Genomic DNA, 15,977 nt, shown 5'->3' with positions numbered 1-15,977 from the left:
TATAGTCATGTACGGTCGCCCGCACGAAGCTGCCGTTGGCCTGGACTGAGGTCTCGTTCGGCCAGTGCTCCACCCGGAAGGTCTGCTGGGTCCAGGTGTCCCCGGGGAGCAGCGTGCTTGTGTACCGCCTCACCAGCTCCCCTGACGCAGGTACCACGTCTGCATCGAAGACACGCAGAGTGGCCACTACGGTGTCCTGCAGGATGCAGAGGGCGTTGGTCAGTGCAGGTGAGAGTGGCCCCTCAGACCCCCCAAAACCAGAGACCTCAGGATGCTGCACGTCCCACGCAGCCCACAGGTGGACCAGGTGTGTGTTGTCAGAGCCAGGTATGGGGACTGTCTGACCTAGATTCAAGTTCCCACGGGGTCACTGGCCAGCCTGACCCAGTCACCTTCCTTGAGCCACTGACCCTCGCCTGTGTAACAGGTGCAATGTAGACCTCTTATAAGGAGAATTACAGCTGATGCCCAGGCACCCTGCTGGCAGGTCCCATCAAGGTCCCTAGAGAGCAGAATGAGCACCTCCACTCTCCCCTGAGGAAGCTGGGCCCTACAGGGTGAAGGTCAGGTCAAGGTCACACAGGAACAGATGTCAGAGCCGAGATCCGAGGCCAGGTGTACATCAAAGCGCTCTGCTCGAAGCATCCTCCTCCCCCAGGCTGGAGGGGGTTGTGAGGAAAGCCGCTGGGCACCTGGGACGGCTCTGCGCACCAGGCCTCTGCTGTCACCCCTAGGCGGCCCACACAGCCTTTACTCACAAGGTGTATTTTCGGTGGGACCTCGTTTCCCTGCCAAACCTGCACGTGGTGTGCCCAGAGAAGCGGCACAAGGTAACGCACTACCTCAGTCCCCACGCCCACTCTCCCACGGCCCCGGCGGAGTGGGCCAGTTGCAGGAAGGCCTGAGGCTCAGCAGGTGGCGGTGGCGCTCCATCAGCGCGAACCGGAGAGGGACGGGGCGGGGCGGGGCCGGGCCGGGCCGGCGGCGATCCGCCTTCCTGCCCCTTTCCAATCCAGGGCACCGCTCCTGGTCACTCAATGGCCCTCCCGTTGGGGGCTGACTGCTGGTGGGAGAGAGTGCCCTCCCGGCAGATGCTCCCCGCCCGGGCAGCGCGCCGCGCCCGCCTGCAGCGGCACAAGTGTGCCCCACACGCGAGCCCTCGGGCCTCATCCTGGACAGTCCCAGACTGGGCACCCAGCCTCCCGAGGCAAGGCCCCGCTGGGTGCTGACAGGACTCCCCCTTCTCCTCCCCCTAGGACAGAGGGGGCCGACGGAGACGAAGGACAAATGAACGCGTGAATGGTCGGCCACATGATTGGGTGGCTACACGGACACTAAACCGACAGAGAAACGAACTGCTGCGGGAGACAGACACTGGGTAGACCACAGCACGCGCGAACAAGCACCTCCTTCCGCTTGAACTCCACCACGGCGCTGGCGGTGTCGACGCCCGCGGGGAATGTGGGCGCTGAGTCGTCCTCATCATACACGGTCACCGGGAAGGGCACCATTACCACCTCCTCGCGCGCGCCGGCGTGCACGGTGCACACGGCCACCAGCTCGTACTTCTCCCGCTGCTCGCGGTCCAGGGCCCAGCGCGTGCTCACCTCCAGGCTGTCCGGGGCGCAGCGGAAGGGCAGACCCTCACCTGCGCACCAAGCAGACAGGGGCCCCGCGTGATCGCCAGCCGGGACCGGGCCAGCCGCCTTTCTCGGGAAGGGGGCTCTGCGGTCAGAGCGGGGCGCACACCGCACGCCAGCCAAGGACCCAGGCCTCCCCTCCTCCGCTCCACAGGTGAGCGCAGCGCTCCGAACACGAGTTTGCGCTTACGTCCTGCTGCAGCTGCGTCCTTACTCATGCTGGTGGGGAAGAGCGGGGACCAGCACCCTGAGCAACCGGTAAGGACTGGGACACCCCTCCGTCCACCCGGCCTCGATCAGAAGTGACCTTGTGTGGGGAAGGGTGGCTCCGGGTCAGATCAAGCTGCACTGCAGCCCTAGAGAGCCAGCTACTGGCCTTGGCTGCTGCTTTTTTTTTTTTTTTTTTTTTTTTTTTTTTTTTTTTTTTGACGGAGTCTCATTCTGTTGCCCAGGCGGGAGTGCAGTGGCGCCATCTCGGCTCACTGCAACCTCTGCCTCCCGGGTTCAGGCGATTCTCCTGCCTCAGCCTCCCGAGTAGCTGGGACTACAGGCGCCCGCCACCACGCCCGGCTAATTTTTGTATTTTTAGTAGAGACGGGGTTTCACCATATTGGTGACCTTGGCTGCTTTTTAAAAAATGTTAGTTTTTTTTTTTTCAATTATGTATATGTTCATTTTAGAGAACGTGAGAAATAAAGCCACGATTCTACCACTTGAAAACAAACACGGTGGACATCTGGGGTATGATGTGACATTAACGCATAATGATTTCTGACTGCCTAGTGTGCATCGCCACTCTACAACTCCTTGTCCAGTGCGTCGCCAGGCTGGTCATCCTCTGAAGGCCGGATGTTGAGGCAAAAGCGCATGCTCCGTGCCCTGCACGGCAGCTCGCCCTCAACATCGCCCCTGAAGCAGGGCCAGGAACCACAACACACTCTTCAGTGAGCCTGCCCTCGATGTGTCCTCCAGAAATAATCCAGAAAAGGGGGCATGCTGAAGGCGGAAGGTCACCGCTGAAGACTCCACAGCCAACCCCAAGGAGGAGGGGGCAACTCCACAAGCCTCCCAGGCAGAACCATGCCTTGCACATGAATTACACATGTGGGAAATGCTTATCATATAATGCTTTCCTCTGTCAAGTGTGATTACAAAAAGAACACTACTAAACTAAATTTAATGACATAATTTTTAGTGGAAAAGGGCGGCATGCAAAAAACCAAGTGCTTCATCAACAATCTGGTTCAAAGACATCTATCCCTGCCTCAGAGAATGAAAGGAATCTGGGGAAGCTTGAGTGATGGCTTTTCTTCCTTTACTGAGATTTTTACTATTCTTGCCATGTTTGTGTGGTAAAGTTAGTGTGAATGGAGGACACACTGACCAGGGGTGCAGCCTGTGACCTGGTTGAGCCCCACTTCCTGACTTTCAGATGGTCAAATAGGGCCTCCCTGCACTGGGTCAGCTGCCTTCTCCCCTCTCCGCTGGGATCCAGCTCATCCCACCCCCTGACTGGTGGCAGCTGCCTGCTTCTTGCCATGCCTCAGCTTACACCGGCATCCTGGCATCACAGCCCACATCCTCCTGTTCAGAGGTTTCTCCTGTAGCCTTCTAATTGTCACCCAGCTTCACCCCTGAATCTTCCCACCCCAAACCATTCCTAACACAGCAGTCTGACTAATCCTTTTAAAACTAAGACAGGTCCTGCCAGCACTCCATCCCTCCAAAGTCTTCCATAGCTCCCCATGTTCCTCTGGAGAAAGCCCTGAAAGCGCTCCCAGACCTGCCCCCTGCCCCAGAACTATTCTGCCCTATCGGCCTCAGCTCTTCCCTGTAGCTCAGTGCACTCCAGGCACACGAGGGTCACACGGTAGTGCCCTCCAAGGGGCTAGGCCTGCCTACCCGGCACCCTCCCACCTTTGCTCTGCCTAGCCCCCACCCCAACTACCCAATTTATGATGGAGGAATGGAGGTCTCCTCCTCTGTTCCCCTCCTCCTCAGCGTTTCCCTCTTCCCAGTTTCCTAGTTTCTGGAAGCTAGCTCCTTCCAGAAGCCACCCAACTTCCTTGGCATGCTCAGACGCTCTGTCTGCCCCACAAGAATGAAAGCTGCAGGCAGGCAAGATTCCAACCTGTTGTGTTCATTGTTATATCCTTAGCTCCTAGAACAGTACCTGGCCCCTGGCAGGCATGCAAGAGGTACTTCTGGAATGTTGAATGAACTGATGGCATAGAGGTGAAGAATAAACCAGATGGCCTGTGTCAAGGGCTTGCAGAGCAAGCCCAGCAGTAGCAGGCACTGTGGGGTGGCCCCACAAGGTCGGCACTCACCCTCCAGGAGCCTGTAGGCCACGCTGATGTTGGGGCACAAGAACTGCACAGGCAGCAGGCGGAACTGGTGGAAGGTGCCTGGGGGTCGGTTCTCCCGAATGCGGAAGGAGGGCCTTGTCTCTGGGAAGCAGAGCTCCCGGGGCTTGAGGGAGGTGCAAGCTGGAAAGGAGGTGTTGAAGAAGGAGAAGTACACGCGGGCACAGCCTGGCCACTGGCACTCGCCCTCACGAAGGAATGTGGGTGACAGGAAGACCTTGAGGTAGACGGTGAGCAGGGGGAAGCCGCGGTCTGCAGAGAGAAGTCAGGTCTGTGAGGGCGTCGGCCACACCTGCCAGGCAGTTGGGAATGGGGAGGAGGCAGGAGCTCCAGGGCTGGTGTAAACCCTGGTCCCCACCAAGGTCCACAAAGCTCAGCCTGGTGTTCCAGCTCTGCCTGCCACCTCCTTACCTCTGCTGCACGGCCCTGCAGCCCAGAGTACCAGTGCCCCACAGGCCTAGCTCTCATCATTCAGTTTTCAGCTTAGAGGCCCCTTCCTCAGGGAGGTGCGCTGAGCACTGGGTCTAAGGCTCCCCAACTCTGACGCTGGCAACTTCTCCAGTAAGGGGTGACCAGTGCCCCCCCCACACCCTCCCCAGGAGGTTTGGAGTGGCCACAGACATACTTCCCCAATGCCTAGAGGGGGGCATTTCCGGCAAGTTCCATCACCCATGTGTCACAGCCATTTCAGCTGGGCTGCGAGGGCTTTCCTAGCCTCCATCTCAGCCCTAGGTGGGCAGCTGCTCCTCAGAGCTGCTCTTCCCATATTCTCTGGCATTCTCTTTACTTTTTGCTAGCCTGTAGCCTGTGCCTCATTGCTCCAATCCCCTGTTGTAATTAATTCTTTACACAAACTTTCCCTGTTAAATTACCCTGTGGTTTCTTCCTCAACAGGAACTGGCTGTGCATGAAGCCTCTCCCCACCTTGGAGGGCTTAGGCCTCCTAGGAAACACAGGCCCAGGGCAAATTCCATGCTGGCCCCCTCCCAGGGACTCTCGTTCCTCAAGCTCCACCCTGGGGGAGCAGGATGAAGAGGGCAGCAACTAAGTGCATGGAACCACGACCTATCTCAGATGCCGCCTCCTCCAGGAACTGCCTGGGCTGCGCTGGAGGGAGCTGGCCACCCAAGCCCCCTCCCTCCCCTGCACCCTGGCTGTCCCTGGCAGACAGATCAGTCACTCTGCCTGAATAGGGCAGGGATGCCTGCTCTGCATTCACAGCCCGAGACTTGCCTCTCCCCAGCAGACAGGGCTCAGGGTAGTTGTGAGGGCTGTGAGAGTCGTGGCCCTGGAGGGGTGCTGGGGATGGGAACTACCAGGTGACCGTTCCCTGTCACAGGGGCTCTGCTTCCCCCCCACATTACCAATGTCACATGTGGCCATGACTCCGGCTCTGACTGCTCCTCTTTCCTCCCTGGACACCTGGGACAGGCCCAAGTCCCTGACAGGTACAAGGGCAGCCAGCTGCCGATAAGAAGTCAGGCTTTCCTTGGGAACTGCCGCTTCTCCAGAGAGTTGCAGGTCATTTGCTAAATCAAAACCTTGGGATTTTTCCAGTCCCACTCACTCCCTCTCTCGAAACCTCCTAATCCTTTTTAGCCCCACTGGAAGAGGGATTCCCGTCTGGCAGAAGAGTGTACCCAGATGATTCCCGTGTGTCTCCAAACTCCTACAGCCTCAGGCAGCCCTGAAGCTTGTCCTGGCTTCTCTCCAGGCTGGACACAGAGGCAGGCCAGCCTCACCTAACCCCTGACGCTTTCCACAGCAGGGGTGGTGGGGAAGCCACCCCGAGCCTCAGTGCCAGTGGCTGTGATGAGGGCGGCTTGAGGAAGGGGTGGGGTGGGGCACAGGAGTGGGTGTTGGGGCAGCTCCCTTACTGCGGCCACTGAGCTTCTCCCAGGAGCTGCGGTCCAGGCTCCGATTAAGGTAGAGGAGGCCGGTGTCCTCCTGGATGCAGATCCAGTTGTTCTCATGCAGCCGTGTGCGGTACGTGCCGTAGAGGTGCTGACCCAGGCGGAAGCTGGGCACCTCCTCAGGGGCATCCCGCAGGGCGTGAACGTACAGCAAGGGCGTGCCAGCCGGCTGGTCCACATACAGCTTCTCCCAGTAAGCATCCCTTGAGAAGTAGAGGCCCAATGCCACTGTGGGAAGTAGGGAAGTGAGTGAGGGATGGTGAGGATAAGGCTTCTTCAAGGACACACACACACACACACACACAATCATTAACTTAAAATTCTGATCTTAGCAGGAGTTTTTCATCTCTGTTTCTGATAACATGAACACTCAATTATTTGTATAGTTACACACGGGCTAGAAAAAAACTGCTTTAAAATAGAAAAAGAGAAGGAAACAGGGGAGGCAGTATCCTCAATGACAAGCCTATTCTCAATCATCCAAGCCGGAAGGGCGCCCGAACCATACAGACTTCTCAACAGATCACCCAGAGCCAGAGTGTTCAAGGGCAGGTGACACTGCCAGCCACGCAGGGCAGGCAACAGTTGCCAACAAATGAAGAAAGCACTTTATAGGAAAGTCGTAAGTCTTTATCTAAACATACGCCTACCATATGACCCTGCAATTCCACTCCATTCATCCAAGAAAAATGAAAACATATGTCTATCAAATGCCATAGTTGGAACTGGAAGGATGATTCATAGAAGCCAAGAGCCTAGAGGCCCTTCAGCAGGTGGATGGACAGGCAGACCATGGTCCAGCCACGCCACAGAATCCTGCCCAGCAATGAAAAAGGATGAACTATGGATACACACGAACACCTGGATGGGTCACACACACACACACACTATGCCAAGGTGAGGAAGCCAGGCAGAGGAGAGCACACATGGCACATCTGCCGCAGGATATTAGGCAATGGATCAGACTGGCTGCCTGTGGCGGGCAGGGGTGTGGGGGAGGTGGACAGATTGGGAAGGGTCACAGGGCACCTTCTGGAGAAGGTCCTATATCCTGAGAGGGGTGCAGATCACATGGGTATATTCGTTTGTCTGCATTGTACAGCTAAGGTCCGTGCATCTTATCTATGTAGTATTTATTTATTTATTTTTGATATGGAGTTTTGCTCTTATTGCCCAGGCTGGCATCTTATCTATGTAATTTTTAATATTTATTTATTTATTTATTTATTTATTTTTGATATGGAGTTTTGCTCTTGTTGCCCAGGCTGGAATGCAATGGCGTGATCTCGGCTCATCACAACCTCCACCTCCCAGGTTCAAGCGATTCTCTTGCCTCAGCCTCCCGAGTAGCTGGGATTACAGGCATGCACCACCGTGTCTGGCTAATTTTGTATTTTCTTAGTAGAGATGGGGTTTCTCCATGTTGGTCGGGCTGGTCTCGAACTCTCGACCTCAGGTGATCCACCCACTTTGGCCTCCCAAAGTGCTGGGATTACAGGTGTGAGCCACCGCGCCCGGCCTATCTATATAATTTTTACCTAAATAGCTGAAAAACGAACGAATCACTGAGGGCGCTGTGGACAGAGCTGTAGCTTCCTCGGAGAAGGCAGGATGCTGGCCTCGGCTGTGGCTGGGTAAGCCCAAGCAGGAGTGCAGTGCACTACACTGCTGACTGTGTGTGGCCAACATTTCCCACAGTAGAAAGCTTTTAAAATAGTTTTTGGAACTCATGTACATTGTTGGTGAGAATGGAAAATAATATACAGTTATGTCATTAAAAGCAAGAAGGTAGTTCCCAAAAACTTAAAAATGGAATTACCATATGATCCAGAAATCCCACTTCTGGGTACACATGCAAAAGAATTGAAAGCCAGGTCTCAAAGAGATATTTACACACCCATGTTCACAACAGCACTATTCAAGATAGACAAAAGGTGGAAGCAACCCCAGTGGCCATCGATGGATGAATGGATGAACAAAACATGGTCTACACATACAATGGAATATTCAGTCTTAGAAAGTAGGCAAATCTGGCTGGGCGCAGTGGCTCACACCTGCAGTCCTAATACTTTGGGAGGCTGAGGTGGGTGGATCAGTTGAGGTCAGGAGTTCAAGACCAGCCTGGTCAACATGGTGAAACCCTCGTCTCTACTAAAAATACAAAAACTAGCTAGGCGTGATGGCGGGCATCTATAATCTCAGCTACTTGAGAGGCTAAGCCAGGAGAATGGCTTGAACCCGCAAGGCAGAGGTTGCAGTGAGCCGAGATTGTGCCATTGCACTCCAGCCTGGACAACAGAGCAAGACCTGTCTCAGAAAAAAAAGAAAAAAAAAAAAAGGAGGGAAATCCTGACACAGGCTATTAACATTGATAACCCTTGAGCACATTATGCTAAGTGAAATAAGCCCATTGCAAAAGGATGAACACTGCATGATTCCACTTATGTAAGGTCCCTAGAGTAGTCAAATTCACAGACACAGAACATAGGATGGCGATTGCTAGGGCTTGGGGGAGACAGGATGGGGACTTAGTGTTTGACAGGGGCAGAGATTAAGTTTGGGATGATGAAAAGTTCAGGGACGGTGGTGATGTCCCTGAAATGTATACTTAAAAATAGCTATGTTGTAAATCTTACTTTTGTGTATATTTTTCCACAATAAAAAGTAGTATGAATTTTTTAAAAGATGGATAAATCGGCAAAAAATGCTTAAAATCCATTAAGAACCTGCAAATAGACTCTAGAATGCCCAAACAATACCAACATCCAAAGCAGACATTAGGAATACTGCACTTGTATGTAATCGATCTCTCTTTTCTATCAGTTTGCTCCCACCCAGACAGTTGCTGCTTGAGGTCACTGAGGGTCTAGAGGGTGGGGCCTGCAGCAGCAGTTGAGAATGCCCCTGGGGGCCACCGGGCTCCTCCGGGACACATCTGGGTTTGGGAAACAATCAAATGCCAAGTGGACCCTGGAAGAGAACAGGTGAGACGTCTGGAGTCCCACAGTGGGAAAACAGAACAGGAGAAGGGTTCTCTTGAAGTGCTCACTGCACATCAGGAACATTGCTCCCATGACAGTGCCCTCGGGATGGGAGGGGGTGCTGCATTTCTGGTGACAAAGAGGGTGAGAGATTCTAACTCACAGTGGCCTCACAGGGTGAGGAGGGTCCAGATGCCCTGGCCCCTGATGAGCCCCCTCCCAATTCCATGTGGTGTCGTATGTCTGGGCTATCCACGCAGGCGGCGGGGTCCGTGTTCTTTCCCCAGAGGGCATGCTAGGGACCTGACTGAGCTCAGGTGGTCTAGTTTTCTCTGGGACACACACCTCTGGTCCTGGTCTTCCCAATAAGAACCATTTGCCCTTGGGCGGCTGTGGGGTGGCTCTGGTGATGCCCAGGCTGCAGAAGAGTGGGCGGGGCCCTGACACCCCATCTGCCGCAGAAGCAGATCCAGGCTGGGAATCCTGCAGGTGCTCCTCTGGGGCCTCCATGATGTGCAAGCACCTTCAGTGGTCCAGGGACTAGACATAAGACAGGTCTGGGCTTCCCAAAGCCCCCACCACAAGACCACATGTGCAGGGGAGAACGGGCCTTTCTGCTCCCATCTGGGACCCCTACAGGATCGTGGGGGGCCCAATCCCAATTGGTCTCCCTGCTGCCAAAAGGGATTTGTGGGTCAGGCAATGATTGCGAGCAGAAACAAACTTAAATGCACTTAAAATGCCTCACCTCCCAGGTGGTCTCTGCAGCTGGGCGCAGCTGTCTTAATGTTCCTGCTTGTCACAAACACTTCTAGATGGAAAAACACATGATCCAAGGTGGGAGAATGAAGGAGGTGGGTGCAGGGCCGGCCTCAGCGGAGTGCAGCCTGGGCAGTCCCAGTGGGCCGTGCTCAGAGGTCTCATGCTTGGTTTAATGCTCTTTGCTACAGTCCTGAAATTCTTCGTAATTCTAGAACAGGGGGCCCACAAACGATGCAGCCAATCATGGTGGGTCAGCCACCGGGGAAGAGCTGCTGGCATCAGGCACCACCGGGCTGTGTAGACTCTGCAGAACACTGGCCTCCTCTGGGCCTCAGTTTCCCCAGCTTCGAAGTGGGGAAGGCATGCTAAGGAGAGGAGGAACAGCCAGTGCAGGTGCAGGCAGGTGTGCACCTCTGCCCAGGGTTGTATCATCATGAGCCTCTCATTGCAGACTCAGGCACTGGGTACAGATCCCTTCACTGCCCATTTCACAGATAAGAACAGTGAGGCTGGGTGGCGAGAAGCCTGACCAAGTTAAACAGCTGGACATGCTGTGAGGCTTTGTGTCTTGGGGGTTAGAATAACAGCTGAGAAAGGGATGGTGGAAGTCAGGCTCCAGCAGGTGCTGAGCCTGCCAGGAGGCCCAGGGCCCTGCTGGCTGGCTTCCCATCCTGCTGCCGCCTTTCTGCCTAGAAGGGCTGACTGGCCTGTGGGTTGAGACCCACCTCTGGTGAGAGCCACTCCTGGCACCATGGGAAGGTCACCAGCAGGACTTGCAAAGCTTTTCCCACCCCATGCCTTCAGGGCCCAAATGCCACGTGGTAACAGAATCCTCCCCCACACCTAGCACACAGGTGTCTGCCTGGACAGCTTTGGTTGCCAGGGCTGGGCCCACCCTGTACTTCTGCAGCACAGCAGTGGCCTGGCACACACCACACCCACCGACAGTGCAAATGGCAGTGTTGCTTGTCTGAGAAAACAAGAGGATTCCCACATCAACCCTCAATGACTCCCCTACCGTGGTTCTGGTTCCTCAGGCTGGCTGTACCCTAGCACCATGCAGGATGGGGTGAGGGAAGGTCCTGCTTGCTCACAGCACACCTGCCAAAGACCCAAGTTGCTGCTCACATTCAGAGAGACCTCAGGAACCTTCAAGGCCTGTGTAGTGTGTGTCATGAGTGTGTGTATATGTGTGCATGCACAGGGCATGCAGGAGACAGAAAAAGAGATGGAGGCGTGCCCACCCAAGACCCCATCTGCTCCCACCCTGCCCACCTCAGCTGGAAAGACTCGGCCCTAGTGTTTGACAGAGTGAAGTGCTAGACTGTTTCCAATGATCCACACTTGGCTGGGCTGTTTAATTTATTCATCTTTGGATGCAGAGGGGACCAGCTCCAAGCCCCCTCGTCCCACACGTGTGCATGCACACACCTTGTCAGTCCATACACTCTGTCCAGGTGTGCATGTTCTCCAGGCGGGCCTGGAGCAGGCTACTTTGCAGGCAGCACAAGGCAAAGCTTTATTGGTGGAGGGCTTTGGAGGGATGCTGGGGACAGGCCAGGGCTTGCTCCTGTCTCCGGTTGTTACACCTGCCTTTTCTGAGTCCTGCTGCCCAGCAGCCCACGAGACAGGGTGTGCTCCACCCCAGTGCATGCAATCCCTCGGCACTGATGCAGCCCACACCTGAGCCTAGCCATCAGCTTCCTGCAGCCCTCAGCCTCAGTTCCCATGCCCTGAGGATAGTTCCTGCCAGACCTGAGCCTGCACAGCAGCCCCAGTCGGGCATCCAGCTCCTCCCTCAGGCTCTGACCCCAGCTGGGAAGGGGGTTCCTTCCCTGGTGCTCACCTGCAGTCGAGGGTGCCCCACAGAGCTCTCCCCATCCCTACCTGTCCCTCTTTCATCACAGTTTAGTGCCTCTCATGTTACTGCTCCTGTCTCAGGGGCCACGTGGGGCTGTCTCCTGGTCAGACTCGGGCGGACACACTGCACACATGCATTCCTTCTCTCACACACACTCGTTCTTTCGGATGCATACCATTACACACCACGGGGGCACACAGTTACACACTTGTTCTTCCATATGCTCACACATTCTCGCACTGCCAATCTGGCTCTAACAAGCACATGCATTCGCTCATACTGGTGCCCACCCACTTTCACACACAAGCACACACATTTTCCTGCACCCTAGGTGCACACATACTAAGCGTGGCCTGGCCCTGTCTGTGGAGGCGGGGGCTCACCAGCTCTCCACAGGCTCCTGGCTGTGGCCCTTGGTCTCCCACTCCCTCACTGGTGACCAGCAGCTCTGATGGGGCACTGTGAGGTCACCCTCACCATGGCATGGTTTCCCTGCCACAGAAACACAAATGGAGCTCCAGACGATGAAAAATTTCCCTAGGATGGCAGCACAAGGGCCGAAATTTGGGACTTCCGAAAAAGAAAACAATAACAACAACGATAGGATCCAAAAACTGCATGAATTAGAAGCAGCACAGGGCGTGTGTGTACAGCAGGCCCTTCCTGCAGAACCCCTCATGCGACACCAGCCCCACGCCTGCCCTTGATGGGTGGCAGACGATGCAGATGACAGCTTTATTATGGCCCAGCAGAATCTCCTTAAGAGACGATTTCCTAATGCAATCATCTTCCTGGGAATGGGAAACAGGCCCCAGGGCTCCTCCCTGGGGGCTGGGGATGGAAAGAGGCGGTCCCTGCCTCCCCAGGCCAGCTGTCCCTATGGGGGTCCCTCCAGCCCCATGCTGAGCACTGTTATCCTCTCAGGATGTGACCTGTTACCTCCCCCCACCTCCCCCACCGCTTCTCTCCCACTTCCCACTCATGTTTTCTCTTACTATAGTCAAATATTTGACATGTACAACGAATACATTTCACAGAACATTTATGCTGAACAAACACTCAGGAGCCCGTGGCCCTGCTGAACTGGATGCCTGGCCACATGCTGCCCTCCCGCCTCCCCATCTGCCACTGAGTCCACCCCCACCAGCAGGAGCCCACGCCTGTCCTTTCTCTTGCCTCATTTTTTGACGTCATTCATGGAAGGCCCATTTTTGCTGGGTGGAGAATTCCATGTGGACAGCTATTTTCCTCCGCTCTACATAAGGTCTGGCTCCCGTCTTTCAGCCTCGCTGCTGCTGCTGAGGGCCCATGCTCAAGCCGGCCCCTCCTGGGTAACCCACTTTCTCCCAGCTGCTCCCAGGACCTCCTCTGTCTTTGGTGTTGTCCAGCATCACTGGGATGCTAACGAGGCTGCTCACCCCCCTGGCTGGTTTCCTCCTCTGCACCCTGTCCTCCAGATGGTGGCAGCGGCTCACTCGCCAGCCATATCCAGGCCCTGGGCTGTTAATCCCGTCTCTATGCTGGTGTGCGGCGTGCTGATCAGCAGCCTGGGCATCTTCATGCCTTGCTCCCTCCACTCCTTTGCCTCAGTTTGGCCCCTCCTCACCCCAAATTGTCCCCAACTCTTCCCCATCTCATCACGGCATGGCCCCACCTCACTGCTCAGGTCACACACCTTAGTCCCCAGAGTCCTTTCTCTTTCACCCCTCACCCCACCTCCCGAGTCCCTTCTGCCACCCCCATGCAACTCTGGACCACACATTGGGCATCACAGGCAACTTCGCACAGAGGAGCCAGGGTCCATTGAATCATGGCACCCTCTGTGGAGCCCTGTGTTAACTGTCCGCTGCTTGCAGAATAAAACATAGCTCCTCATCAGGGCTCCCAGGGCCCCCTCTACCCTCCAGCTCACTTCCTCCTCACTCTTACAGGGTGCCCACCTTCCTGCCACATCTGCCAACTCACTTTCTGTGAGCTGAATGAATAAACTGATGAACCAATGAATGAATCAATGAATCAACGAGCCAGTACAATGGTTTCATAAACAGGAGTGTGAAAGGACTGGGCACATTTGGGAAATGGTCAGAATTCAGGGACGGGAAGAGGGTAAGGGGATGGGGAGATACTGTGACATGGTCTCACGGGCACTGGAGCCACGGGCAGGCTGTCAGTGGCAGGACAGAGCTGTGTGGATGCACCCTGTGCACATGTGCAGTGCCCACTAGTGCACCAGCAGCCTTGTGGGGCCAGCCACTGTGCTGAGCAAACAAAGCCTGAGGCTGAGAACAAAACCACTCCTTTTCAGCTCAGGAAATGATCTATAGGTGCCTGAGGAGCCCTGGGCACCGCAGCGGCTCTCCAGACTCGCTCGGGTAGGACCACCTGCAGCACGCTGCACAGACCTGGGTGATGGGCTCTGTCCCAGCTGGAGGCTGCTTTTGCCTGGGGCTATAATCTAACTTTGCTTTTAGGAAAAAAAACACAGATCAAGGGAGGCTGTACCATAAATAACAAATTTGGAGGTGTATATAAAGAGAGATTCTAGTTTTAAAAAGTTATTTTAAATTGTGGTAAAATATACATGAACTTTATCATCTTACAATTTTTAAGTGTACAATTCAATGGCATTAAGTGTGTTCACACTACTGTGCAAACCATCCTTCCACAGCACTCTTTTTATCCTGTGAAACTGAAATTCTGTACCAATGAGACAATTACTCCCCCTCCTCTCCGCTCCCAGTTCCTGGAACCCTCCATTCTACTGTCTACGAATTTGACAACTGTATGGACCTTATATAAGTGGAATCATACAGTGCTTGTCTTTTTGAGACATAATGCCCTCGAGGTTCATCCACGCTGTAGGATGTGGCACGATTTTTTTCCTTATTAGAGCCAAGTAATATTCCATTGTATGTCTGTATTATATTTTGCTTATCCATTCATTGGTCAATGGACACTTGGGTAACTTCCACTTTGTGGTTACTATGAATAATGCTGCTAAAAACGGGGACATATAAATGTATCCTGACTGCTTCCTGCTTCCTTTCCTGTATGTATCCAGAGTGGAGGTGCTGGAGCCGAAGTCGGCTCTAGGTTTAACCTTTGAGGAGCCTTCCTGCTGTTCTCCACAGCAGCTGCACTATTTACCTTCTGGCAGTGCGCAAGAGTTCAATTTCTCCACGTCCTCACAAACACTGGTTCTTTTCTTTTTTTGATAGTAGACATCCAAATGGGTGTGAGGTGGTATCACACTGTGATTTTGGTTTGTATTTCTCTAATGAGTGGCAATGCTGAGAATCTTTTCATGTGCTTGTCATCTGTAAATCTTACGCGGAGAAATGTCCATCTAAGCCCTGTGCTCATTTTTGTTGTTGTTGTTGTTGTTGTTTTGGATGGAGTCTCACTCTGTTACCCAGGCTGGAATGCAGTGGCACGATCTCAGCTAACTGCAATCTCTATCTCCTGAGTTCAAGCGATTCTCCTGCCTCAGCCTCCCAAGTAGCTGGGATTACAGCCACCTGCCACCACACCTGGCTAATTTTTTTTTGTATTTTTAGTAGATACAAGGTTTCACCATGTTTGCCAGGCTGCTTTTGAGCTCCTGACCTCAAGTGATCTACCTGCCTCAGCCTCCCAAAGTTCCAGGATTACAGGAGTGAGCCACCACGCCTGGCCCCCTGTGCTCATTTTGGAATCAGGTTTTTTTGTTGCTACTGTTGAGTGTGAGGAGTCCTCTACAGATTCTGGATTAACACTGACCAGATCTATGAATTACAAGTTTTTCTCCCATTCCATAGGCTGCATTTTCACTCTTTTGATTGTGGCCTTGGTTCACAGAAGTTCTACATTTGATGTAGCCCAATTCATCCATCCTTTTTTCGGCCGCCTGTGCATTTGGTTTTTATAGTTTTAAAGATGTGTACCCAGCTAAATCTTCAGCTAGAACCAAGGTCAAACAGAAGCATGAAGTTTTTGGCCCCATCTGGCATCGCCCTGCTGCCCTGGCCACCTGCCTGGGGCAGATACACACCTGGGCACGGCCAGTTTCTGCTGCAGTTCCCACTTCAGCTGCTGTCCACTCAGAGGAGCACGGCATCCAGGCACGGGAGCGCCCTGACTGGCTAGGGAGTGCCCCATCTCTAGGCAGGTATGAGGGCTCACAAGGGCTGGGCCACTAGCGCCAGCCCTCGGTGCCAGGGTCCCAGGGGGCCAGGAGCCTGCAGAGGAGGAACCTCTGCTCCTGACCAGCACCGCTGCTACATGCGCCTGGGTGTGCAAAAAATGTTTTTGTTTTAATTAATTTTAAAATCAAAAGGATGAAATAAATATAACAATAAGGAATAAATAATAATAAAGTGGCCTGGATTATGTTTGTCTTATACCAACACAGTTGCAGAACACAATTTTGCCTTTGAATGTGGGAGGGGTCCATGGTGCACGCATGTGGCCCTGGC

General features: G+C 54.1%; 1 protein-coding gene across 3 annotated transcripts in view; it reads right to left on the bottom strand.

The window, feature by feature from the left end:
* The window catches only part of RET (ret proto-oncogene), a 52,752-nt gene that overhangs the window by 23,469 nt on the left and 13,306 nt on the right, over positions 1 to 15,977 (bottom strand). For all 3 annotated transcript variants that reach the window (XM_007962434.3, XM_073018924.1, XM_073018923.1), the window contains exons 2-5: positions 5,884 to 6,147; positions 3,971 to 4,258; positions 1,407 to 1,648; positions 1 to 196 (exon numbers count right to left, since the gene is read on the bottom strand). In XM_007962434.3, the coding sequence (XP_007960625.2) occupies positions 1 to 196; positions 1,407 to 1,648; positions 3,971 to 4,258; positions 5,884 to 6,147 (990 nt within the window). The remainder of the gene's footprint in view (positions 197 to 1,406; positions 1,649 to 3,970; positions 4,259 to 5,883; positions 6,148 to 15,977) is intronic.

This window comes from Chlorocebus sabaeus, chromosome 9, assembly GCF_047675955.1.
Source record: "Chlorocebus sabaeus isolate Y175 chromosome 9, mChlSab1.0.hap1, whole genome shotgun sequence".
Taxonomy (NCBI): domain Eukaryota; kingdom Metazoa; phylum Chordata; class Mammalia; order Primates; family Cercopithecidae; genus Chlorocebus; species Chlorocebus sabaeus.
The sequence above is the reverse complement of the archived record's forward strand: the minus strand, read 5'-3'. Positions and strand labels throughout refer to the sequence as shown.